This window comes from Bos indicus x Bos taurus, chromosome 12, assembly GCF_003369695.1.
Source record: "Bos indicus x Bos taurus breed Angus x Brahman F1 hybrid chromosome 12, Bos_hybrid_MaternalHap_v2.0, whole genome shotgun sequence".
Taxonomy (NCBI): domain Eukaryota; kingdom Metazoa; phylum Chordata; class Mammalia; order Artiodactyla; family Bovidae; genus Bos; species Bos indicus x Bos taurus.
The window spans coordinates 48,317,763-48,344,255 of NC_040087.1; the positions used below are offsets into that span (position 1 = coordinate 48,317,763).

At 38.2% G+C, this 26,493-nt stretch overlaps 1 protein-coding gene across 9 annotated transcripts in view; it reads right to left on the minus strand.

The window, feature by feature from the left end:
• KLF12 (Kruppel like factor 12) overlaps positions 1 to 26,493 on the minus strand; it is a 532,835-nt gene that overhangs the window by 140,803 nt on the left and 365,539 nt on the right. For all 9 annotated transcript variants that reach the window (XM_027557687.1, XM_027557686.1, XM_027557684.1 and 6 more), the window contains one exon: positions 6,148 to 6,283. In XM_027557687.1, coding sequence (XP_027413488.1) covers positions 6,148 to 6,283 — 136 coding nt within the window. The remainder of the gene's footprint in view (positions 1 to 6,147; positions 6,284 to 26,493) is intronic.

The window sequence follows — 26,493 nt, forward strand, 5'->3', positions numbered from 1 at the left end:
GAACCAAAGCTATTTCTCTGCTAAGACATGATGTGGGACTTTGAAAGTGTTCCAAACACATTATGGGCTTCCCAGGTGGCACTAGTGGTGAAGAAACACCCTGCCAATGCCGGAGACGCGGGTTGAATTCCTGGGCGGGCTATAGTCCACAGAGCTGCAGAGTCAGACGTGACGGAAGCAACTTATCATGCACACACACAAACACAATAGGCTTATTAAATAAAAATATAGATTTGTATAATGAGACAAGAATTTGGGAAATATTTAAAACAAAAGAACTGAAATTATTTGACATACTGAGCTCTGTGGCTAGTCTCTGGGCACAGTCAGCTCAGTTGGGTTCGTTCTAATCAGCAGATAACAGAAAAGGCATGGCCCAATGACTTCAAATTCTTCAGTTGAAGAAGCAAAACTGGATGACACAGTACCATCTCAGCCCTTGAACAAACTTCTCCTTTTATAGACTGACAGAAAGCAATTCTAAAAAGGATGTTCATTTTGGAAATGTCAGCACATGTGTTTATACTGAAATAATTTATTAAAATAATAGCAACAGTGTTATATAAATAACACTCTAATATATTTATTTCTTTACATAATGTTATGTGTGATTCACAAAGTGGAATACCTTTTTAAGAATCATTTCTGAGAAGGCATTTGATTGAATTATCTCCCCCTTAAGTGCTAGTTGCTCAGTCATGCCTGATTCTCTGTGAACCCCATGGACTATAGCCCTCCAGACTCCTCTGTCCATCGAATTCTCCAGACAAGAATACTGGAGTTGGTAACCATTCCCTTCTCCCGGGGATGTTCCTTATCCAGAGATTGAACCTGAGTCTCCTACACTGTAGGAAGATTCTTTACCGTCTGAGCCACCAGGGATTTCCCACCTCCCCTTACATCAGATTACATTTAAAGTAACAGTGAGTTTAAAAATGAAATAAAAATCAGAAATTATTTCATAAAAGTTGTATTCTTATTGGGATTCAAGGCTCAAAAAAACTGTGTTAATTTTAGATAGCTACGGTTTAGATTTTAAAGCCACAGCATAAAAACAGGAGCTGTCTTCATAAAGTAATCTGGGTTTATAGTCAGATAAACTTTGATTTCAAAATGAGCTCTGCAAATTACCAGCTGCAGGACCTCTGGAGACAAACTAAACCTCTCTGGGCTTCCTTTTCTTTATTTGTGCATTAAAAAAGGGAGCATAGGGCAAATTAAATGAAACCGTATGAGTTTTCATAGAATCTGCCTAAAACTAGGCAGCCAGTGGCTTCCCAGGAGGCTTAGTGGTAAAGAATCTGCCTGCCAATGCAGGAGATGTTAGAGATGCGGGTTCCATCCCTGGGTAGGAAAGATCCCCTAGAGAAGGAAATGGCAACCCACTCCAATATTCTCGCCTGGAAAATTCCATGGACAGAGGAGCCTGGGGGACTACAGTCCATGGGATCGCAAAGAATCAGACATGACTGAGCACACACACACTCAGAGGCATTCAGTAATAGCTTTTTCTTTCTCTTATCTCTAGGATTGTTCTCTACAATCATTTAAAATACATTAACCCAGTTAGATACAAGGAAATTGAGAAATAAAGATCAAGAATTTTAAAATAAGGACAATGAGAAACACACAATCCCCATCAAAAACCTACAAGATTTCTGACTTTTCTTTGATCATCAGATGCAACTTTCTAAATTAAGAACCATGATGTTTGAACCAGTAACAGAATCTGAAGAAAGTAACTTGCCGCCACATCTGTTCTTTCAAAGAGCATCTAAGTGAAAATGTAACAAAGATATATGACTCATTTCCAGAATTTACAAATTGTTTTGCTTTAAGAAGAAGGGCACTTGACACAAGCAATAATAAAAACAGGGGGAAGAAAGAAATATTTTAATTAGCTTAAATGTAATCGACAAGGAGCCATTTAAAAGAATATCCTTTTACCAGGTGCAGATTTTAGGGATGCTAACTAAAGCAAAAAGCTGCTACTGCTACTAATTTATGTTGCTTCCCTCCCCCCCACCCCACCTTTGAGAGTTATTATCAAGATCAAACAGGGTAGAGAATTCAGATACCCTGTGAGTTAAAAAAATAACATGCATTTACCAACTCTGCAAAAACGGACCCTGAAAAAAACAAGTCCAGCTCTTTAATATCTTCATTTGCTTTCCTCACCCTCTGTTCTACCCTTTCCCACTTCACTCTTACTGAAAGTATCATGACTAGATCTTTTTCTTTCAGTTTAAGGCTTGTTCCTGGTTGAATAGAAAGTCTCTGAGAAAGGCCCTCTTTCAGATATTCGTATTCATTTACACTTTAGTTTGAAGGAAGTTGATTATTCTACTAGCATCCCCAAGTGAGGAGTATGAAGGTTTAAAACTAGAAAGAAGAAAAAGGGGTACAGAAATTAGAGGCTCTGGGTAAGAGGGCCAAATTTTACCTATTTAAAAAATAGTTTTGCTGAGGGTTAGAGTTAATTATAATAATTTGCTCTAATCATGCGCCTGTACTTCTCTTTTTCCAAACATTTATTTCATAATTATGTTTGTCAAGTAGCTAAGGGTAATGACCCTATTACAGCATCAGAGGAAGAAAAAAAAAAACAAAACCCAAAGCAAAACAGATGTTCTATGAATTTCTGGAAGCTGGCTTTGTCACAATTACTGGATACCTGTCTGGCTTAGACAGTGCCTCCACAATTGAAATACAAGAAGGGCCTCTCTATGGCCAGCTCTTCCCACTTATCTGAATTCACTGATGCTGAGCTGATAAAGGAGAAGCAAACAAACCAATGAAAATAGTTGAAATGAACAGTTCAAGCACAGTTCAGGAGCCTCTCCATAAAAATCGATTTGATGGAAGTGAACTCAGGTTGCTGTTCAAGCCACCAACCAGTGTTCTTTTTTAAAGACAAGATTAGCTAAACATATTGGGGTGAGGAGAGATGCAACTTTGGCCAACAACTCCTGCATTTCAAATCAAAGGAAAAATATCAAACTGAAGACTTAGCGTGTTCATTTAAAAAACCAGTAACATGTATAACACCAAATATTTTAAAACAGCACTTAATAGCATATTAAGGTTTATGCTATGTGAATATAGTGTCAAAAAGTGAGCCACCAAATCCAACTATGGTGATGACTACAGAGGCAAGGCTATGAACCTGAATGTGAAAGGAGACGAAGAAGAGATAAGGCTGGAGAGAGTCATCTCTTGGGTTAGCATCTTGTTTGAAGGACAAGACAAGTTTAACCCCTCTCTGCTTATCAGTCTCTCCTAATATCTTCCTACCTCATCTTCCCCCTTTCTTTCTTGACACTACCCTGGTGGCCAGTGAGGTAAGAACGCTTCCTAAACCATGCCTTTAATTAGAGAGACAAATGTGTTTTGGTGGCCCAGGGCTTGTAAAATGTGCTGCCCCTAGTGCACATAAACCCTTGATTTTATCCCCTCTCTACCTACAGATATCCTTCTCACCTAACTCTAAGGAAAGTTCTGAAAGATACTTTCCTTATGCACAGATATCTTTTGAAATCCTCTCATCTGGTCCATGCTGAAACACTGTTCTGTCCCCTTATGAAGGGACACATTATTGTATCGAGCATAGTATACTGGAATTTTGCTTGTTTGTTCATTGTCCAGCTTTTGTGTTAATAGATGGCATCATGATCCAAAGGCAAACACAAAAAGAGGAAAGAGAAATTAATAGTGAAACAGATACACATGAAAAATGAAAGAGAAATTAAGAGAAGAACAGAAACACATGTCCCCTGAAAGTTAACTCTGGGTAAACCTAAGGACAGTTTTTTTTTTTTTTTTAATTCTCTAACAAGGACTATATACTTATTTGTCTGAGCCTAAAATTTTCCTTAACATATTGTTATAAGTTTTGAAATGTACCTACATTTAAGAGGTCTCTGTAGAAGATTCTTTTCACTTCACCTCACAGTATCTTACCACTTCTCAGTTTTTACATACAACATATTCCTTCTTGAATGATGCTTAATTAACTATTGATGGGTCCTGGCATTCTAGGGCTTCCCAAGTGACAGCTCAGTATTCTTTACTAATCGTTTAATGAAAACACTTACATGAATAATGAATCTGGCATTTCCCTAGATACACATGCAACTTTTGTAACAGTAATAAAGTCAGGCGTATGCACAGCAGGAACAAAGTATCGTGGCTTCCAAACGTTTTCACAAAGCAGATCAGAGAAGTTACGCTGAAAATGAAGCTCCAATTCCTGAGGCTGCTGTTAAAAGTTTCACATTAAAATATACTATTATATTATCAGCACATAATACTAGAAGCATAAAAAGTGATTATATTTGAGAAGCTAGTACCATTATTTTCTCTATCAGCTCCAAATGGAATAAGCATAACTTAGATTTTAGTAATCACACTGCCAAACCCTAACATCTGAAATAAAAGAAACACGCATATCCATAACATATGTATACACAAATTATGTATATATTATATGGCACAGAAAAACAAGTGTGATTAAAATGTCTGTGAAATTTATGATTCATCTCAGAATTGAACCTTTTCAACAGTCTGTCTAATTTTACAGGTGAGAAAATGGAATCCCTGACCTTAAGATTTCGCTCCCACAAAACCACAATTGCCGTGCTGATCACCACACAGAGAAACTAGGTTACTACAACCAGTTATTTAAACAATAGGAGAAGAAAGTGTTTTTATACATGTTCAAGTGGAAGAATATGATTGTTAACAGACATTACAGGGCACTCATAGAAAAAGACCTGTTCTGTGAATTAGAACTTCTAAACCTTGTCTTATCACCACTTATAATATGACCTTGGACCAGTCACTGAACTTCTCTGATCCTCAATGTCTTCATTAGTGATATCAGCATAATGACATTTGCAATATTTATATTTCCTAGTTGGCACTATACTATACACTATTACTATTATTGTTAACAATCATTTTACCCTCCCTTGAAGCTTTTATCTGTCAAAATTTTTTCAATTCAATTTTCACGCCATGTAACCATATCACACCCTCACAGTCGTCCTGTAAGGTAAGCAGTCTTTCTCATTACAGATGAAGAAACATCTCAGAGTGGCCAACTTGCCAGACGTCACATGGCTACTAAGAGCTTGAACGTAAATTTGAATCCAAATCTAACTGCAAATTTCATTAGATTTGCAGTATACTGGTTCCTCAACTATATATATTTGTGTGTATATGCATACATATATAATGTAAATATATACCACCTAGTGCCTATATATTATTATTATTAGGTATATTATTTTATACCACACACAAATACCCACATATAGGCTCTAAATTCTAAAATGTGCCACTAATTTTTTTTTTTTTTAATTTCAAGACCTAATTCATGAAATAGAGTAGCTATTTAGTCAATACTTGGGAAAAAAGAATTAATACATGGGAGGTAACCAAGATTATTTTAAGTAAAGTGTTAATGAACTTTTATGTCAGCAGTAATAGTGGCTTAATTTAGATCCTCCTCTTCTTTAAGACTATGTTATTAAAAATTATGCTAGAGACAAAATACACATGGACTAGTCGTGGGTGCAATTCTAGACACAGAATTGACAATGATGAAAAGCAGCTATATTCAATAAATGAGGGCTAAAATCTAACCCTGTGTTGCAGTTAAAGGAGCAAGAAAGAGCCCTTCAAAAATTACATATGATTTGAGTTTTTCAAAGAGGTAACATATTATCTTCAAAATTTTAAATTTCAAAAAATCTATCCTATATTTTTTCCTACCAACACAAAATAATAATGCTTGTTGGGTTTTATTTCTCTTGACTGTTCTATATGAAAATGATAAAGATGATAATTAGATAGTGACATTCAAAAAGAATGAAAAATATTGTATATTTCTTTTCAGGGTTGGGAAGGTGTGGGACGTATTAAAAAAGAAGTCTCATTTCTATTCAAACGCAAATATTTAACTACGTCAAACACTCTATGATTCCCCTGATCTCCTCCCAAAGAACATAGGGTGGATGGAAAGATGCTGACACAGGTACCCAGTCAGAGCTAGAATGACAGGTCTGGGGAAGGAGATGCTGCTGTTTCCATTATCCATTGAACACCTTGGCAATTCTTATTTCATCCTGAGAATGTGATACTTACTCTTGTACTGCTCTGGCTATGGAAAGGGCCGTAGATCCAGTTTCATTAACGCTATCTAAGGTCACATTTGGCAGGTCATCATCATCACTGTCACTTTTACTTTGTCTGGGAGATAGGCCTCGGGGGTCCATTTGTGCTGGGAAAAAAAGGCATATATAATGAATTAAAATTAGTGTGCAGAAAGTTAACCTTGTCCTGGACCAACATCAAGCATGGAATGTCTCTTCTGTGTATATCACACACATGGCATCCTCTAGAAATCCCAGGAATTAGTGAAAGCAATGTATTTTTATGGACTGAGCACTCACTGACTCTTTTCCCTTGTTCATTTGTTTTATAAAACCGCCATCAGCTCTCGGTAGTTTCAGGGGATGATTACAAAATAGAACGTATAAAATCCACAATATTACCAACTTCTGAGTGGTCAGAAGATGATTAGGTAGCTTGTGAGTTACTGTTCTACCTTCTGGCTTCTTCTTGCTTCTGCTGCCAGAGTTCTTGCCATTTTGTTGCATACTAACATTGCCTGGAAGGTGGCGAGCAGGAGGGAGAGGATTTGTTTGCTTATAGCTCTCATCAGAAGCTTAGAGAAGAACAAGGTTTACAAGAGAAATATCAAGGTGTAGGTATTTTTCATATCACAGTGAATCCTTGTCTCATAGTTCACTGTTGCTCTAAGTGGAGATCTGAGAGCAGGAAAATAACAGAACTAGCAGCCTGTCATTTTAACTGTATTTACATGTGTTAGCCAGTGCCCCTCATCATTATCCTGATCTCATTTTCCAAAACAGCGTTTCTAGGTAAGATTCTCCTTCACTGCATGCTTGCTGAGGCAAGAAATAGCCCAATGTTCTGACCCTTGTTGACAGGGACCACCAGATCCTTTCAAATGAGAAGGTTACCATCAACCTTTAATATATTAATGCATATTTTTCAAAACTGGTTTCACTTCCACCTCCTCTTTACGAACAGCTTTAGCAACCACCAACTAGGAAGTCCATCAGCCCTCACTTCAAGCACCAAAGAAGCACACCTTCTAAATTGAAAGCACTGTGCTAGCTACATAATTGCATTGCTAAAATGTATGATTTCAATGCTCAGCCAGCTTCAACAAGAATCCTGCTCTTCAAACATGCCTACATAAGACTTCTAAACCCACTACTGCTTGCAAGAAAAAGCAAAATGAACTTAAAATCATGGTTACAATGACATTTGGGTACATTTACAGTTTCCTTTTTTTCTTCTTTGGTTTTTGTTACTGTGCATCATACATCAGGTAGAGTCGCAGGGAAATGCTGATTTTTCCCATTTTATTAACCCACAAAAGATAATTTCTTACGATTTTACCTAATACTGACTATATGACTAGAAAAACTATAGAGAGTTTTGATAGATTTCTAACTAAACTTGGTTATGAAGGTGCTAATATCTGTTGAAATCTAAGGTGGAGTATACTTGACATACATTCTGCAAGTATAAACATATCAAAATATACTTTGAATAATGGAAGAGTTTAGTAAATGTTGGCTATATGAAAGAGAAAATAATAAAACTAATCTAAAGTAGTAGTCCTTTGCTGAGGACTTATCTGCCCCCCAAGTGACATCTGACAATGTCTAGAGACACAGTGATTCATCCAACTTGAAGGAAGGGAGACGCTACTGGTACCCAGTAGGCAGATGCAAAGGATACTGTTAGATCTAATACAGTATGCAGGACAGCCATGGCCCCAAGACAAACAGCCAGTCTAAAATATCAACAGCACCAGGCTGAGAAACTTTGATCTAGATATTTAAGAGTTTGGACAGAAAGGTATCACATCTGATAACTTTCAAATGCATAACTATGTCCTAGTTTCAAAGTCTCTAGCAAAGAAATCAAATCACACATAGGATTATCCATCTTTTCCGGGTCTAGCCTCAAATAAAACAATTATTGTCATGTGACTCATCACTGGTCACTTCCACCAATACAGCCCTCACTTTCTCGAACACCAGAAATTATGCAATGATGCACATTAAGTTCTTGAATGCTGTCTTTATACCACATGGTAAGACAAAGACTGTTTCTTTTCCATTTGATCTCTAGAGAAGAGTCCCTAGCAGAGGGGCTTGGAGAAACTCTTTGTAGAGGAAAGTAACCAATTTCACAACCTCGTAATAACACACAGCTACTTAGGCATTTGGTCATTCCAAAGGCACTGAAGGCATTAGATCATTTAAGATTTATTTTGGCTCCAGGCAATAGAAACTGGCTCAGGCTGCTTTATATTAAATGAATGTGCATGCACGCTAAGTCCCTTCAGTCGTGTCCAATTCTTTGAGAACCTATGAACTGCAGCCCACCAGGCTCCTCTGTCCATGGGGTTTTTCCCAGGCAAGAATACTAGAGTGAGTTGCCATGCCCTTCTCCATGGGAATCTTTCTGACCCAGGGATTGAAGCTCCATCTCTTAAGTCTCCCACATTGGCAAGTGGGAAGCCCCACTCAGCAGCTCACAGAAAGGAAGGTAAAGATGACCAGCCAGCACTCAAGTAGCCCAAGACACAGGGATGATACAGACAGATCAACCAGAAATTCACAGATAAGTCTCCTGTTGTGCAATCCCACTACAAAATGATTCCTTTAACACTTGCTCATACTGCTAAATTTAGTCAAGAAATTTAGTATCAGACTCATTGTGTGGTCCTACATATACCTGTAAACATCAATAATTTAACATTTAAAGTTCTTGAAGCACCATGCACTAAGACTCCTTGACCAAGATATCAAATGAACAAATAGCCAAAGAAAAGAGGATATTTTGGGTGGTCCCATTTTCATCAAGACAAATAGAGATCACTTGGGAAGTCATATCACTCAAGCAAGAGACAGGCACTTAACCAGCAACCAATTTGGCTCGGAAAGTTAGTCTCACGGCGTGACAGATTCCAAATAACTGGTGTGAGAGTTGATCATCTAAATTATGCTATGTTTATATCTTAATGAAAGCTTAAAATATGTTAAATATAATGCCTTTTCTGATGTACTTTTCAGGAACATTATAATTGAGGATCTCTTTCCAATATTTTCAATAAATATTATGAAATACATCTGCTGCCATCATGCTGGGAAACTCTTCTTACCCATACCTTCAGCCAAGTTGAGGAAGTAATTAGAAAAGCTTCTTAAAATCTGCATTGCTGATTAGGTCAGATGATTAGCTAATCTACATAGTTGCATAATTCCACTCTATTTTTATTAAATGTGGGGTAGGGGTATCTACCCTCCCTAACCTCCAATAGTCTTTGAGTTTCTCAGCTCATTTAGGGAACACTAATTCTTTGAGGTGTCCATGGGAGAGAAAATGGAAAAGTTACCAGGGCATTAGACCCCAAAACACCTCTCTCTCTGAGTAAGATAGCACCAACTGAAAGCGTTGAAAAGAATGCTAGAAGCATCTGAAAAGAACCTACATTTCAGATTTTATTCTTCTTACATGAAAAAGGGATCAGACAGCAGTAGGTGGTCTAACTTATTGCTGGACAAAGTGTCATCCCTGAGAGAGAGGTACTGAGAACACGGTGTGAAATTTACTCCATGTCATGAAATCCTGGGAAGACAACTGCAGAAATCCAACACCTGAACTTGAACCTATTTACTCTTTCAACCTATTTAGTCCTTCAAACACCACCTAGGATCACTGTCGCCATGAAGATCACTTCAATGAATCTTGTCTCCTTGAATTCATGCCCTTGTGTGACTGCTCCCCCCAGCACCTGTGGACTTGGCTAGATGACCTGAAGTCGTTCTAGAGTGTGTGGACACATTCCAGCCACTAGATGATGGCATTCACAGGAGTGACTAGCATGAAAACTGCCCAGCTAAACCCATTTCAAATGTTCGTCTTACGGAACTGTGAGTAAATAAAAGAGTGCTATCCAGTCTCGGACTGGAGAACTTCATGGACTGTATAGTCCATGGGGCTGCAAAGAGGTGGACACAACTGAGCGACTTTCACTTTCACATGCCAGTCTACTCAATTGGGGGCTGATTTGTCACAGCACGCCAGGCTTCCCTGTCCTTCACCGTCTCCTGGAGTTTGCTCAAACTCATGTCCATCAGGTCAATGATATCATCCAACCATCTCATCCTCTGTCACCCCCTTCTCCTGCCTTCAATCTTTGCCAGCATCAGTCTTTCCCAATGAGTCAGGTCTTCACATCAGGTGGCCAAAGTATTGGAGCTTCAGCATCAGTCCTTCCAATGAATATTCAGGGTTGATTTCCTTTAGGATTGACTGGTTTGATGTCCCTGCAGTCCAAGGGACTCTCAAGAGTCTTCTCCAGCACCACAGTTGTAAAGTATCAATTCTCTGGCTCTCAGCCTTGTTTATGGAACAACTCTCACATCCATACATGACTCCTGGAAATACCACAGCTTTTACTATATGGACCTTTGGATATGGCTGCATGTAGTCAATCAAAACTTAGGACTTTATTACATGTGGGCTATGGCGCACACTCTTCATAGTACATTTGTACAACTGATATGCTGACGTCATTTGGTTCAGAATGTCAGCTGCTCAAATATAGGCTTGATTTTTCTAGCATATCAAGACAGATGATGAGAGAAAAATTCATAAGTAAATAAAGCTTGACTCAGAGGTCAGTGGACTCCAGGATCAGATCTGGCTCTTCTGGGTCTAACTCTACTTACTGATGTTTCCACAATGCTCTGTTGTCTTACTTTTTAAATTTTTGTTACTGCTAATGAGACTACTTCTCTACATAGAGCAGGTGTCATTGTCTATATAACCCCAATGAAGATTTAAAAATCCAATCAATTATGTAAATCCTGTGATGTGGGTACTGTGTTGATATACATGCAATTTATTCATTTTCCCCAAATTGCTATCTGCACATCTGACAAAATAATGTCTTTTTCCCCCATTATATTAAATAATAACTTCACAATGTTATTATAATTCCCTAGTGCAAGGTCCTCTTCTAAGTGATAGCACCACTGGAACTCTCTGCAGCTTTCAAGATTATTGGTTATATCTTCTCATTTTCACTCCCAGCCTCTTAATTAATATTGACTGAAGGATTTTGGGGGAAAGCAGTACCTGTGGCTGGTGATTTTTCTTTTGGCCAGCCAAAAATTAATTCTTTTATTTCACTAACACTTTGAGGGCTATTACATTCAATGGTCACACCTGATACACCTGTAAAGTCTTCTAACTTTCTTGACATGTTACCTTCAGTCCAACTCTTCTGCAGAAGTGAAAGAAGCATTCCCCAGCACTGCACCGTGAGTTTCACTTCACTTTCTGTATCAGAATCAAACACTAAGGTTTCTGTCTCTTTGCTGGTCTAATATTCACACTGTCTGAATCAGAACGATAGTATGAAGAACTATCATGTTCTGAGACACTAGCACACATGTCGCCTGGACAAGAACAGAAAGTAACCTACATAAAATTCACCCAAAAATTCTTCATTCAAAATTCTGTGATGCATCATTTCTGAAAATTTGATGTTTCTAATATATACAAGGTTGGGACAAGAACATAACGGAGCAAAATGTGAATGATAATGACAATCATAAGTTGTATAATGAACCCTTGATCAATTTTAAGCTCCAGTGATATGCCCTACCAGAAGCTTTAACAACTCTCCACAGTGATTGTTAACTGTATCACTCTTTAAAAATATATTAATATGTCCCTGGTCAATAATGTGCTAAATCTCTCTCCCTCCCTTGACTTCAGGGATAGGCACACTAAGGTTTGTGGGTCTTGCCACCTGATTTTATAAAGTTTTATTCCACCATACTCATGATTTTATCTCTGGCTGTTTTAGGGCTACAATGACAGACTTGAGTAGTTGTCACGGAAACCATATGGCTTGCCATAAAATACCATCTGGCCTTTTGGAGAAAGCATTTGCTGACTCTGCTGTAGACGGTTTAATTCTTTTGAGTCTCTCTCCCTCTTACTTTCTTCAACTCTTCTCTCTGCATATACCTAAATTTTAGATACCCCTTCAAATCTCATTATCCACCCTCTCATTTCTATCTTTATTTCTCAGTAATTCCACAATTTCTACAATTTCAGTTACTGTCTCAGTGGAGATGGACACTAAACTTGTGTTCTCAGCTCTAAAAGAGCTAAAGATTTAGCTCCTCTGCCTTCAATCCCATTTTATTCATATTTCTAGCATTCTACTCCCCCTCAATGTCCAAAAGTAATTTCAAAGTCCAGTCCTATTCTTCTTTCAAGCCTCAGTGGAGACCCATCATTCTCCTGGTCACCAGGCTGAGAGCTCTCATCATTTCATGGGTGTGCCCTTCATTCAACCAGATACTAATTGCTATTGCATTCAGCCCACAGTTCTTTGGAGGTCCCTTTCTTTCTTTAATAAACTCAATAAGCTTCCTCAAAGTACTGCTACATATTACATTTGTCTTCTATGGTATTTCTCTAGTAATTAAGTGAATGAAGGATGTCTAGAGAAATACAGATTTCTCAATCAGTCCTTATTTGAAAGCACTGAATTTTTCCCATCACCTCAACAAAAAAGGTTCAGCAGCCCCCACTAATCATGCTACAATTTCATTTTTCATTTGGCACTCTTATGTGTCCTATCTCTGAAGTCCCTTAATCCAGTTATTAATACATACGGTTATTCCCGTCTATGCACAATTTAGTCAAAAAAATTCTACACCCTTCCTAAAGAATAATACTTTCCTTTATGAACTTTTGGTTCATTTTCTAACAAAATGTAAACTTTCCTTTAAAAAAAAATGCTCTTATTTTTGTACTTATGTATTTTTATGGCATTCTCGCACTTTCCATTTTGAATTATACTTAAGCCTACACTTATTTTCCAGTGCTCATGTATGGATGTCAGAGTTGGACTATAAAGAAAGCTGAGCACCAAAGAACTGATGCTTTTGAACTATGGTGTTGGAGATGACTCTTGAGAATCCCTTGGACTGCAAGGAGATCAAACCATTCAATCCTAAAGGAAATCAGTCCTGAATGTTCCTTGGAAGGACTGATGCTGAAGCTGAAACTCCAGTACTTTGGCTACCTGATGCGAATAACTGACTCACTGGAAAAGACCCTGATGCTGGGAAAGATTGAAGGCAGGAGGAGAAGGGGACAACAGAGGATGAGACGGTTGGATGGCATCACTAACTCAATGGACATGAGATTGCGCAAGCTCCGGGAGTTGGTGATGGACAAGGAAGCCTGGTGTGCTGCAGTCCATGGGGTCAAAAAGAGTCGGACACAACTGAGTGACTGAACTGAACTGATACTTATTTTACATCCCTTTTTATTCTGTCTACTCCTTGAGAAATCATATTGACTATATACCCTTGTACACAGTAAAAAGTAATATTTACTGATGAAGATGATGGTAATAAGTGCAGATCTCTGCTTGCAATGATTACAGTGGTTCCCAGCTTGCAAAAGATTCAATGATAAAAGTCTATTTCACATTTTATTTTAAAAATTACATTCTGGGTTATATTCTAATATTAACATTCATGGGACAAAAGTCATGATCATTAAATTTCTGTTACTCTATATAATATTAGTTAATTATATATTATTTTGGGGTTTGTATAAGGCCATAGAATAACATGGAAGGAAAATGTTCTTAATTTTCTGGTTACTTTTTAAGCTAAATTACATTTAATAGGATTTTCTTTTCTTTCAGTAAAATATTTTAAATACAACAACATACATGTCACTTCTACAATATGAGTTTCTGCTTGGAAACTGCAGAGGAGGAATTCACTCATTTAAAATACCATTTAAAATAAATGTTTGTTGAGATTATCACAATATTAACCAGGGTTTCACCTTTCTAAAGAATCATGACTAAAACTACTTTCCTTATTTATAAAAAGAACAAGAATAGAGATTTACAATTGTCTTGTGTTCACAGGACATATGCCTCAGAGAACACAAGGCTTTTGTGATTAAAGAATTCATAAAATTTTCTATTAGTAAGTAGGATTTTACACTGAGCCTCCATTAACGTTATGTAACTCTCCAGAGTTGGCCAAGATTTCTGAACTCCAGGAGTCTTCTGAGATTTCACAGACCACTGTTTTCTTCTACATTTCCATTTTGTCAATTCATTACAACTGCTCAATACCCAAGCTAACCAGCTCCAATTGATTTATTCAAAATTGAATCTACTTTAGGAAGAGATGATTTAAAACACTTAATAATAAAGTGAATTGGTGGTGGGCACATATGGTGAGTAATGAGATCATCAAACTCATTTGCATCTGGAAGGCACAAAGAAGATGACTTTAGACATTAATCCATGGCATTTTAATTCACTTTTCTTATTTCACTTAGTTGGTCTTTCTGCTCTGTGTTTTCTGGTTTGCCAACTGGGTAGAATTGAATCTTGCAAGAAACAGATAAGAGACCTGCTATAATGATTTTAAAAACCACTGAATCATGATCCTCAACTTAATATAAAGTGTTCAGATCTAATAAACACTTCAGAAATGGAAGAAAATCTACTTTGAACTTAATAGTTCTGTTTTTATGTCAACGAAGTTCTGCATAGTTGACATGGAAATGACTTACATTTACAAAGAAAGCAGTTATTTTTTGCTAGTTTCAAAGTCAGAAGATTAAAGAAGTTGGCACATGGGACTCCCCTGGCGGTCCAGTGGTTAAGGCTGTGTGTTTCCACTGCAGGGGGCACAATTTCAATCTCTGGTTGAAGAACTAAGATCCCACACGCTGCATGGCATGGCCCAAAAGTAAAAACAACAAAGACAAAAAAAAAAAAAAAAAAAAAACTTGGCACATGAGAGTATCACAGCATGTTTATCATCAAAGTCGCTGTTGACCTCATGTGTGCGTATGTCCTCATGGGCTGTTTAGGCATGAAACGCACAAATGTTTGATAATATTTTATTTGAATATAATAATAAGGAAAAAGATTTTTAATTGGTAGAAACTTGTGACACTGATGTTTGGATGACTTCTAAAACTCATAATGCTCTAACACAGGGGTCCCCAACCTCCTGGCCATGAAGTGGTACCAGGCCATACAGCAGGAGGTGAGTAGTGTGCAAGACAGCAAAGCTTCATCTGTATTTACAGCTGCTCCCCATCACTTGCATTATGCCTGAGCTCTGCCTCCTGCCAGATTAGTGGTAGTACAATAAATGTAATGCCCTGAATTATCCTGAGAACATTCCTTCTCTGTCCCCAGTCCATGGAAAAACTGTCTTCCACGAAACTGGTCCCTGGTGCCAAAAAGACTGTGGGGACTGCTGCTCTGACAGTATGCATTCTGAACATCATCTACCCAGACTTCCTCAACCAAAGCTGCTACGTCACCTCCTTAGCATTAAGCATCAGCTGGCCCTGAGGCCAAGCAGAGATCAGTGAGGCCCGGATGGCTCATTATAATCCATCCAAGTTCATATGCTAAAAATAGAGCTCTTCCTCCATGTCCACCCCATTCACACTATCAATTAAATAAGATGTCAAGGATCAAAGTGACTCTTCAGTATCATCATTCATTTTTCTCCAAATCCTGAAAACCATTCCCTCCCACGGCCTCTCACATCCAACCGTTGAAGACATAAACATGAAATACGAAGAGACATCACACTTACGAACCAACAGTTGCTCTCTCATACTCTTGCTTCCAAATTGAGTTACATTATTTACAGCTTTTCCCTGATGCTATTTTTATTTAAGAAATCACACACACACACACAGACTGATCACTTATTTGATTCTCCCAAAAGATGAAAAAACTTAACATTTGCAGTACTTCTTTCAGATCCTTAAAGAAAGTAAAATATCACAAAGGGAGTTACTCTGCATTTTCCCCCTATTTTGTTTCCCTCTTCCATATGTCCTAGTGTATATAAGTTTTAACACTTTTACTTGGTATGTATCAATGAGTGACCACCAATGTGGTTTTGCTCTTTAAAGTGTGTATATATAAAATTTTACAGTTTATTTTTACTCAACATTACATTTGCTATTTATTTATATTCTTAATTTTTCTAAAGTCACTCTAGGTATCTCTTCTCCCAAATACAAGAAGGACGCAGCATGCTGCAACTACCCCAGGGGTCATTCCCACCTTCCCCAGCTTGTTTTTCATCACAGGACATCTTTTTTCTTTTGGTGTTAGTTCTAGAAGGTGTTGTAGGTCTTCATGTGCTCTGCATGCTCAGTCCCTTCACCCATATCTCACTCTTTGTGACCCTACAAGACTGTAGCCAACTAGGCTCCTATATCCTTGGGATTTCCCAGGCAAGAATCCTGGAGTCTGTTTGCATTTCCCTCTCCAGGGAATCTTCACAACCCAAGAATTCAGCCCAAGTCTTCTGCATCTCCTGCACTGCAGGTGGATTCTTTACCATTGAGTCACCAGGGAAGCCCAATTCTTTTTCATTGTAGCCCCGTAATCTGCTTCATGTTTTACTGTTAAGAGTTACAGCTTATCTCTTCATGCAGATATTTATATTTTTAAAAATCATTTCTAAGCTCAGCTTCCATTTCAGGTTCTTTTCTTTCATCCTTTAGTTCTTTCAGCAAATTTGTGTGGGTGGTAAACTTAGTCAGTATATGTATGATTTTTTTTTAAAATTTTACTGTCAGTTGAAATGACTTGTTGGGAACAGAATTCTAGGATCCCTCACTGTCCTTTGAAGACACTACAGCATTTCTTTCTGGTATTTGTTGCTGTTGACAGCCTCCGTCATTCTTTAATTCCTTTGTAGAAAAAAGCTTTCGAGATTTTCTTTATGACTCATGCTTGACAATTTCACTGCTCTGTGTCTGGAGGTAGACTTATTTTTACTGACTTGTCTATAGCCCAAGATTCATGTTATCCCTTAATTCTTCAAAATTCTCAAGACATTCCTCTGAATATCGCTTCTCTGAATATATCTATTTAGACCTATTTTATAAAAGTCCTTTTAGATAGATGTTGGAACACTTCGATTTATGTCCTTAACTTTTCCATCATGCTTTGGGTCAAAAAAAAATTTTTTTTAACATTGCCTTGTTTGGGGGGTAAAATTCTCAGTAAGATCTCTCAGTTCATATATTCTTCCACTAAAGAACTTTCTCAACATAGCCAAAATAAGAATCTGGGAATTATCCTAGATATATTTTTTCCTTCTTCCTTGACAACCATCAGGGCAATGAGTTCTATCCATCAGATATCCATTCACATTGGCTTCCTAAAATAGCTTTCCAACTTTTCTCCTTTTATTCAGTCCTTCATCCATAGACTTAAATATTACTATGTTACTCCCATCTATTTACATGCTTGTCTCCCTAGAGTGTTCAATAATACAGACTTCTCAGTTTGGCCTACAAGGCCTGGGATAACCAGATCCATAGATAACCCTAGAACCCCATTTCATTTCTGATAAATACCCTACAAGTGAACCATACCAACCTATCTACTTGGATGCTGCTGCTGCTAAGTCACTTCAGTCATATCCGACTCTGTGCAACCCCATAAACAGAGCCCACTAGGCTCCCTTGTCCCTGGGATTCTCCAGGCAAGAACACTGGAGTGGGTTGCCATTTCCTTCTCCAATGCAGGAAAGTGAAAAGTCAAAGTGAAGTCACTCAGTCATGTCCGACTCCTAGCGACCGCATGGACTACAGCCTACCAGGTTCCTCCGTCCATGGGATTTTCCAGGCAAGAGTACTGGGGTGCGTTGCCATTGCCTTCTCCGATCTACTTGGATAATGTCCCTATCTACTAGGATCTACTATGGTCTTTCATATTTCTAGGACGTTGCATCTTTTGTTTTTTAATTGCCTTTGCTTCCTCATTTATGTGGATGATATAAGTAACACTTTCCTCTGAGAAACACCCTTCTCCTGAAGTTACAATCACTCCCTTTCAACCTCTAAGCTTTGCATTCCTTTATAATCTATCTCTGGGGGTCTACACTTATTTGTATTGCAGCATTCACCTCACTATAGTTGTCTTGTCTCCTTTATCCACTCAACTATGAGCTTCTTGTGGGTATTGTCAGTGCATCGAACATGTGGCTGAATCATAGATGTGCATTAATCAAATGAGTAAGTAAATGGAAAGGAATACATTGAATAATTCTGGGTGACGTAAAAGGTTAAAAAATAAGAAAAAAAATTTTTAATTAACCTGGCAGTTCAAATTTTATTTAATTTTGGTAAAGGAATAAGAACACAAGGAAGAAAATAAACAGTGTTAAAATCTCCTCATATTCATTTAATGATAAGTGTGAAGACATTTTCCCCCATTGAAATGTTGCACCATAGGGAATAAAATTCAAGAAGTTTATATAACAAGTCAACTAGTTTCATCTAGTTTATAAAGTGCAACAGTTTCTAGGTGGCAAAATTTTAAAGTATGAATATATATATGTATATATATGTATGTCTCATATATTTATATTTATATATACATGCTTAAATGGCTCAGTGAGCAAAGAATCTGCCTGCAATGCAGGAGATGCAGGTTTCATTCCTAGGTCAGGAAGATCCCCTAGAGTAGGAAATGGCAACCCACTCCAGTGTTTTCGCCTGGAAAATCCCATGGACAGAAGAGCCTGGCAGGCTACAGTCCACATGGTCGCAAAGAGTCAGACACAATCAAGCATCAGCACATTTCAGTTCAGTTCAGTTGCTCAGTCGTGTCTGACTCTTTGCGACCCCATGAACCGCAGCACGCCAGGCCTCCCTGTCCATCACCAACTCCCGGAGTCCACCCAAACCCATGTCCATTGAATCAGTGCTGCCATCCAACCATCTTATCCTCTGTCGTCCCCTTCTCCTCCTGCCCTCAATCTTTCCCAGCATCAGGGTCTTTTCAAATGAGTCAGCTCTTCACATCAGGTGGCCAAAGTATTGGAGTTTCAGCTTTAACATCAGTCTTTCCAACCACAATACATGCTTCAATAAGGAACAGCATCAACCTCTTCTTTGAGTGTATTCTAACATGCCCAGATACGAGGTGGCCACTGCATTCTGTACCTTACAAACACATAAGCGTCTCTAAATAAACCACCTACTGGCTGAATAGTAATATTATGGCCAATATTCCTTATATGGTCTCTGGAATGAGGTATGAAATGGTGTTAACAAGAAGAGTCTGAATGTGCCGGCTTACTCCTACTGATTAAGCATAATTCTATTCTGTGTTTACCATAATTAAAAATACAGAGCACAACACTGAAAGACAGTTATAACCCATTCAGCGGCTTGTAAACTGCAAATGTTTTAACTTTCCACTTAGACCATGCCAAATTACACAGTTAAAAGTTGTTTAAGTTATAGTTGAAAGGGGTTTACTTGTTAAGTGTGAGGGGCTTATCGTGGTGATTACCACAAAAAAATGATCACAATTGGCCAAGGAAGGAAATAAAAGGGCCTATTAATATGTTGCCCTACTTGCAAGGTATAATGAAAATAATTGGAGGTTAATGGCACCTTGATTATAGTAGATCATACTAATCAATGGGTACAAGGATGCCAGGAGGCAGGGGTTGCCAGTTAGTGCTCATTTGTTAGATGGAAAGGCAGGTCATGTTTCATGACAACCATCACTTTGAGAGTAGGTTGGAAAACACCTACCACCACATATCATGATACCAATCCATTTTGGAAACCATACAACATATTTTACTCTCTGATAAACTTGATAAAATAGGAAGAAAACTATAAAAACATGGAAAAGTAGTGGATGAGACTCAAGAGAAACTTACATAAAAACTGGAAAACGTCTGATCTTACTATAAACCTATTCTCTGTAACCAGACACACATTTTCTGGAATTTATTTTCCAACTCTGAAGAAGGCATTTCTGAACATCTGCGATATAAGCTAGGATAATTTTAAAGCTGTAATGTTGTAATGATTATTAGCTATTGGCTAGTGCTCAGAATTTTATTGAACTCATTAATCTAAGAAAAATAAATACAATTATAACGGTACTAATAAATGCTGGCTATATTTTTATTTGGTGGTTTTTCCCTTGTGTTTTTCAGAAAATAACCACTACCAGGATGAGGCAAGACAAACAGGCACGTCTGTGCTGTGTATGCCTGTCTAACCAATTCCCTGCTCGAGAGAGCTCCAGGCAGGGACCAGATATGTGGGAAAAGGACACAGATGTCGATCTCTGAAACTCAGTCAACCACACTTTGACAAAATTTCCCTACACCTAAGAAATGTTAACCTATAGCTTGAAGCTGTTGTTTAAAAATATTGCAAGATGCTGGAGAAAATGGAAATACATAATATGGTACCATAATATCAATACTTAGCCACATGGAATTACCTCATGCAATTCATATATACACACACACTTATATATGAATTTAAATATAGATGATTTCCTATGTAACATTTTCAGATCACGACCTTGACAAAAAAAATGATTTAAATTTTCAATGTACCTGATTTGAAAAAATATGAAACTGGGTTTTTCAATATTGACAAACTCTCTACATAACTAAGGCATACTTTTTAAATGATCAAAACCCAAGTATGGCAAAAGTTTAAAAAGTTTTGATTTTGTTCAAGGCTTTGTCACTAGTAAGCTGTGACCTTATTAAGAAACAGAGAAAGGTATGAGTCTCAGTTTTCTTATCTATAAAAGACAGGCAATAATATCTATACACTGGTTATACTGTAAGACGTAAAGATGATGTATGTAAAGTGCAAAGAACATATAAGCATTCAATAAAGGTTAATTATCGAAATGATTTTTAATAAATATATTTATAAGATTTATTACCTACTTTGCCACCTACTTCAGACAGACCATAATTTAGCCTTTCCTTCATTACTAATGGTCATTATTTCAAAAGCAATTATTATGCTGTAATAAAGTATTACCTCCAAGGACTAAAGAGCTGTGTAAGCCTATTTACTCCATTCCCAACAGACCTCGCTGTGATTTTTCAAGTTCCTATTTTAATAATAATTTTGACACCTCCTTTCTTAGCCTCCACTCTTTTGCCCTTAGTCTACCTACAGAGAAAGGGAAATTCCTAATTTGGGCGGGGGGCGAGGTTTGGGGGGTGAGAATCTCAGAGGGTTTCAAGCATTTGTAAACAGGTACTGCAACATTAGGAATTTCTTTTCCTAAGGAAAACTACAGGAAGTGAAATGCTACACAATTTTTATGGCTATTAGGAACACATAAAAATCTATTGAGATAACATTTCAGGGGGCATGAGTTATAAAAATTGAGAAATATCCCTCTCCTATATTTTTCTTTTTGCCATTTTCATTCACTACTTCCTCTGGAGGCACAGCAGGATATTCACAAAGGATGTAAGAAGTACATCTAAAGTAAGAGTTAAAAGGCTTTCTCTTTCAGAAAAGGAGAAGTCAGCTCCTCTCTTATAAGTAATTCATAGTATATTTCATGCATGCAATGCATGTTTTACACGCTATGCTGTTTGTGCATGCGGGCGTGTGTGTGCACCTCATAGCCTATGATTCAGTCAAGCTCCACCACTGTTCACCTTTTTCCTTATCTGGAATGCTTCTGCCTCCTCCGAGAAGCAAAGCCTTATGTTTGCACCTCAAATGCGACACACTCTACTTTCATCGTAACGTACAACTTCCTCCAGGGTCAAATTCATGTTCTTTGGTGGGGGGGGGGGGGTTCCACCTTCAGTCTCTAGAAGGTTTCCTCTGTTTTAATGGGCTCTGTATTTACAGAGGACTAATTGAAAACATCCATACCTGACAAAGGTCAGGTGACAAAGGTCACACCACAGATGATTAGGGAGTCCTGGGCTTTAGCACAGATGAGACAAAAATGAAATCATGAAACTGACAACTCCTTCTAAACGCAGATTTGAAGCAGTTCAGCAGACCTGTTTTAGATTTGTGCGTGGGTTTGCTTAATATACCTTTAAGATTAGAGATTGGTGGAAGGAAACGAAATCTTTGTTTTATGGCTACAACAAATGGGCCCACCACAGTAAAAATGTCATTTATTCTTTCTCACAAAGAGACCTTTGCGGCATAGTGCAAATAAAAGCAGCATTTTTCCTTCTACTTAAGGTTTGTTAGGTGAAATTTATGTTTTTAAAATGCACTGCAAACACCAAAAACTGATTGTACTCTTATCAGCTTTTAAATCAAAACAGCTTGCTATCTGGTAAGGACAGGAGAACTGGTCGATTTATTTCATAAAACTTTATGTACAAAGAGACAGTGTCTATGAACTTAATGGAGAGAATATAGAGTCTGGAGGGGTAATTTTTATTAGAATTTATAGTGGGATTATCCATACTCCACAGTTTCAGATTTTATTGAGATTTTATGGTACTGTGATGCTGACACAGTCAACTGCAGTGGGACAGGAGGTATAATTTGTTTCACCCTGCCTGGGAAGTGAAATTGGCATTACTATTATATAAGAAACCTCACAGACGCTATTAATTGCCCAGATCCAATCAAAGCCATTACTTCTCCCAGTTTCACAGGTAAAATATTTTACCTGGGCATAAAAGAATAATAAGAACTGGCTGTAACTCTCATGCAACGCTATCTTTTCATTAAGACTGTTCAGAAGCCATAAGAATATTTCTCACCCACAGGGAGTTCAGCTCCAGAAACTATTAAAATCTAAATCACATCAAGCATCTGTAATGTACCACCAAATATTATTCTTCAGTATTAAGTACAGTGAAAAAAAACAAAAACTTGGGAAATAGCAGAAACAATATACTCAGAAGCACCAGGGAATTACAGATGGCCCACTGACACAAAAGAGCAGCTCTGGGAAAGACACTCATTCATTCTGAAAACATTTATTGTTTCCTGTGTGCCAGACACTGGATCAGGCGGAAGGCCATGACATAGATATCACTGTAATTTTATATTATATATATAATATACTTGAGCCAAATATATTGAGTAAAGAGAATATATTTTGTATATATATGTATATCTATGGGCTTTCCAGGTGGTGCTAGTGGGAAGGAATCTGACTGCCATTGCAGGACACACAGAGGAGTTGGGAGACTCAGGTTCGATCCCTGGTTTGGGCAGATCCCCTGGAGAAGGGCATGGCAACCCACTCCAGTATTCTTGCCTGGAGAATCCCATGGACAGAGGAGCCTGGCGGGCTACAGTCCATAAGGGGTTGCAAAAAGTTGGATACAACTGAAGCAACTGAAGTATGCACATGGGTGTATATCTATGTGTATGTATATATATGGCATACATTGTATTACAATTTGGTATGTGCCTTTCTAGAAAAGAAAGCATCTGAACCAGGTCTTATAACAGAGAAAGAAATGGCCATCCAGGAAAAGGAGGGAGAGTTGTCATCACAGCGAGGTAGAAAAGATGGCTGAGACATGACACATATTCAGTGGAATGGCAACAGCCTGGTGGGGAGGGGTGGCAGGGGTGGGGTGGTGGGAGTCAGGCTCTGGGGATACGAGGAACCCATGTTGTTGCTTCTTCTACTTCAACCTACAAAGGGAGGTTGCTTTTATGATTAGGGTTTAGGACTGGAGACCAGCACTGGCCATAGCATTCTAATGGAGCATCTCATAGAACACTGCACCTATATTAATGAATTCACTAGTTCATTCATCTCTTCATTCAGTAAGTATTTATTGAACATGTACTAGTGTCAGGCACAATGCAATGTGTTGAGAAAATCATAGCTAATGAGATCCAGGTAGATTTGCGGAGTTGCCAGCCTATTTTATTCTATGAGTAAGTATTTACAATAATACATGCCACATTATGCTTCCCTGGTGGTTTAGCAGTAAAGAATCCGCCTGCCAGGCAGGAGCCATGGGTTGGATTCCTCATCTGGGAAGATCCCCTGGAGGACAGCATGGCAACCCACTCCAGTTCTTGCCTGGAAAATCCCATGGACAGAGAAGCCTAGCGGGCTACAGTCCATGGCATCGCAGAGTTGGACCAGACTGAAGTGATGCAGCACGCATGCACATGTCACATTATAGAAGAAGCTACAGTTTTTGTCAACAGAGACGTTTATTCTTATCATAGGTCACCCAAGTCTCACTAGGTCTTTCTCTCACTGAGAAAGTGAGAAATCCATACACTATGGGAATATCTTTCAATTTTACTGTTGCTATTGAGCTTTTCCTAAGTCCCTAGCTATCAATAAGGCAGTTCTCTGATGAATTCTCTAAGGGCTACTCCCACTTATCAGTTTTACCAAATTCTCCTATTTTCTGTCTTCCTATAGTCCTGCTGTTTCACTTTTTATTTTTTCTCTGACATTCAATAAAACTTAAGAGTTCACAAGTTGCCATATACCTGCTTCCACTAACTCAACAAACATTACCCATAGTTACAAAGAAACTAATCATAGATATGTAGAAAGTAGCATTTTATTTCTACTAAACAGAAGACATATACAAATGTGCAGGATGGAAAGCAGGACAACGGGGTAGAAGTGATGCTTCTTAAAACCAAGTAGATAAGTTAGGTTTCAAATTCATGTCCAAGTTTTACTTTAAAAGGGCATATTCACTGCACTCCCTGACAGCCCTCAACTAGTTTGTTAAATCTGAGAGCAATGATAGAATAAATTAGTAGACTACCCATGAGTTCCTCCAACTCTTTCAGTTCACATTATGTTAAAATTCCACCACTAGATGGCAATACAAAGGCTATCATTTTCAATATAGGTTTCTTAGTTCCAGAAAGTGAAAGAGGAGAGTGAAAAAGTTGGCTTAAAGCTCAACATTCAGAAAACAAAGACCATGGCATCTGGTCCCATCACTTCATGGGAAATAGATGGGGAAACAGTGGAAACAGTGTCAGACTTTATTTTCAGGGGCTCCAAAATCACTACAGATGGTGACTGCAGCCAGGATATTAAAAGACGCTTACTCCTTGGAAGGAAAGTTATGACCAACCTAGATAGCATACTGAAAAGCAGAGACATTACTTTGCCAACAAAGGTTTGTCTAGTCAAGGCTATGGTTTTTCCAGTGGTCATGTATGCATGTGAGAGTTGGACTGTGAAGAAAGCTGAGTGCTGAACAATTGATACTTTTGAACTGTGGTGTTGGAGAAGACTCTTGAGAGTCCCCTGGACTGCAAGGAGATCCAACCAGTCCATTCTGAAGGAGATCTGCCCTGGGATTTCTTTGGAGGGAATGATGCTAAAGCTGAAGCTCCAGTACTTTGGCCACCTCATGCAAAGAGCTGACTCATTGGAAAAGACTCTGATGCTGGGAGGGATTGGGGGCAGGAGGAAAAGGGGACGACAGAGGATGAGATGGCTGGATGGCATCACCTACTCGATGGGCGTGAGTCTGGGTGAACTCCAGGACTTGGTGATGGACAGGGAGGCCTGGCGTGCTGCGATTCATGGGGTGGCAAAGAGTCGGACACGCCTGAGCGACAGAACTGAACTGAACTGATGGGATAGATGATTTGGTTAGATATAGAAGATAAAGAAGAATCAAGATTCAAGAAGAGGTAGAATAGTGAAGCATGGAGGGAGAGAGAGAAATATATCTAGGAGAAAAAAAAAGATAAAAAGGGAAGGGAATTGGAAGAGTGAGAAGGCAGAGACAACAAACTGGAATCAAGATGGGTATTTGGGCAGGAGATGGAGAAGAACTCCATGTAGTCTCATTCAAACTTTCTAAATAGAAACTATAGGAAGAAATACATATTTCAATATGACTCAGTACACAGATACTATATAGACACACACCGTACTGCATTTGAGGCACGTTAAGTCGGTTACTAAACAAAAGTTACATGATGTAACGCTTCTGTGGGTGATACTCTCATATTTCTTAATCAAATCTATCCTATTTAATTCCTTTAAAATGTTGATGTTGAGCTAGTATACTGATACCAAGATTCACCAACAGGAAAATGACTCACAGTATGAACAATATTATTTTAGTGTATTGTAAACTACAGCTGACTTTTAAGAGAAGTTGTTCTAAAAATCACCACACTGAAATTCCTGGCCATATAATTGGTCCATAAAACATTTGTTGAAAAAATTAACTAATTACAGAAGAAAAACGTAGGTGAAGCCGCCTGGTCATAAAAAACACATATACAATTGGCTAATGATCAAAGTTGCATTTCCCCCACGTAAAAGGGACTGGAGGGAAGATCGAGTATGTGATTACCACTCTGTAAATTGGTAGCTCTTCTTTTATTTATTAGATAGACAAATATCAATCTGTTCTTTTCTAAAGAACCCAAAGTGGAAGAACAACCGTTAATCAAACTCTGCGTTAACAACGGAAAACAGGCAGAGAGAAGGGGCTGAGAAAATAGTAACAGAGCTTGGAGTAGAGAAAAAATTATTGT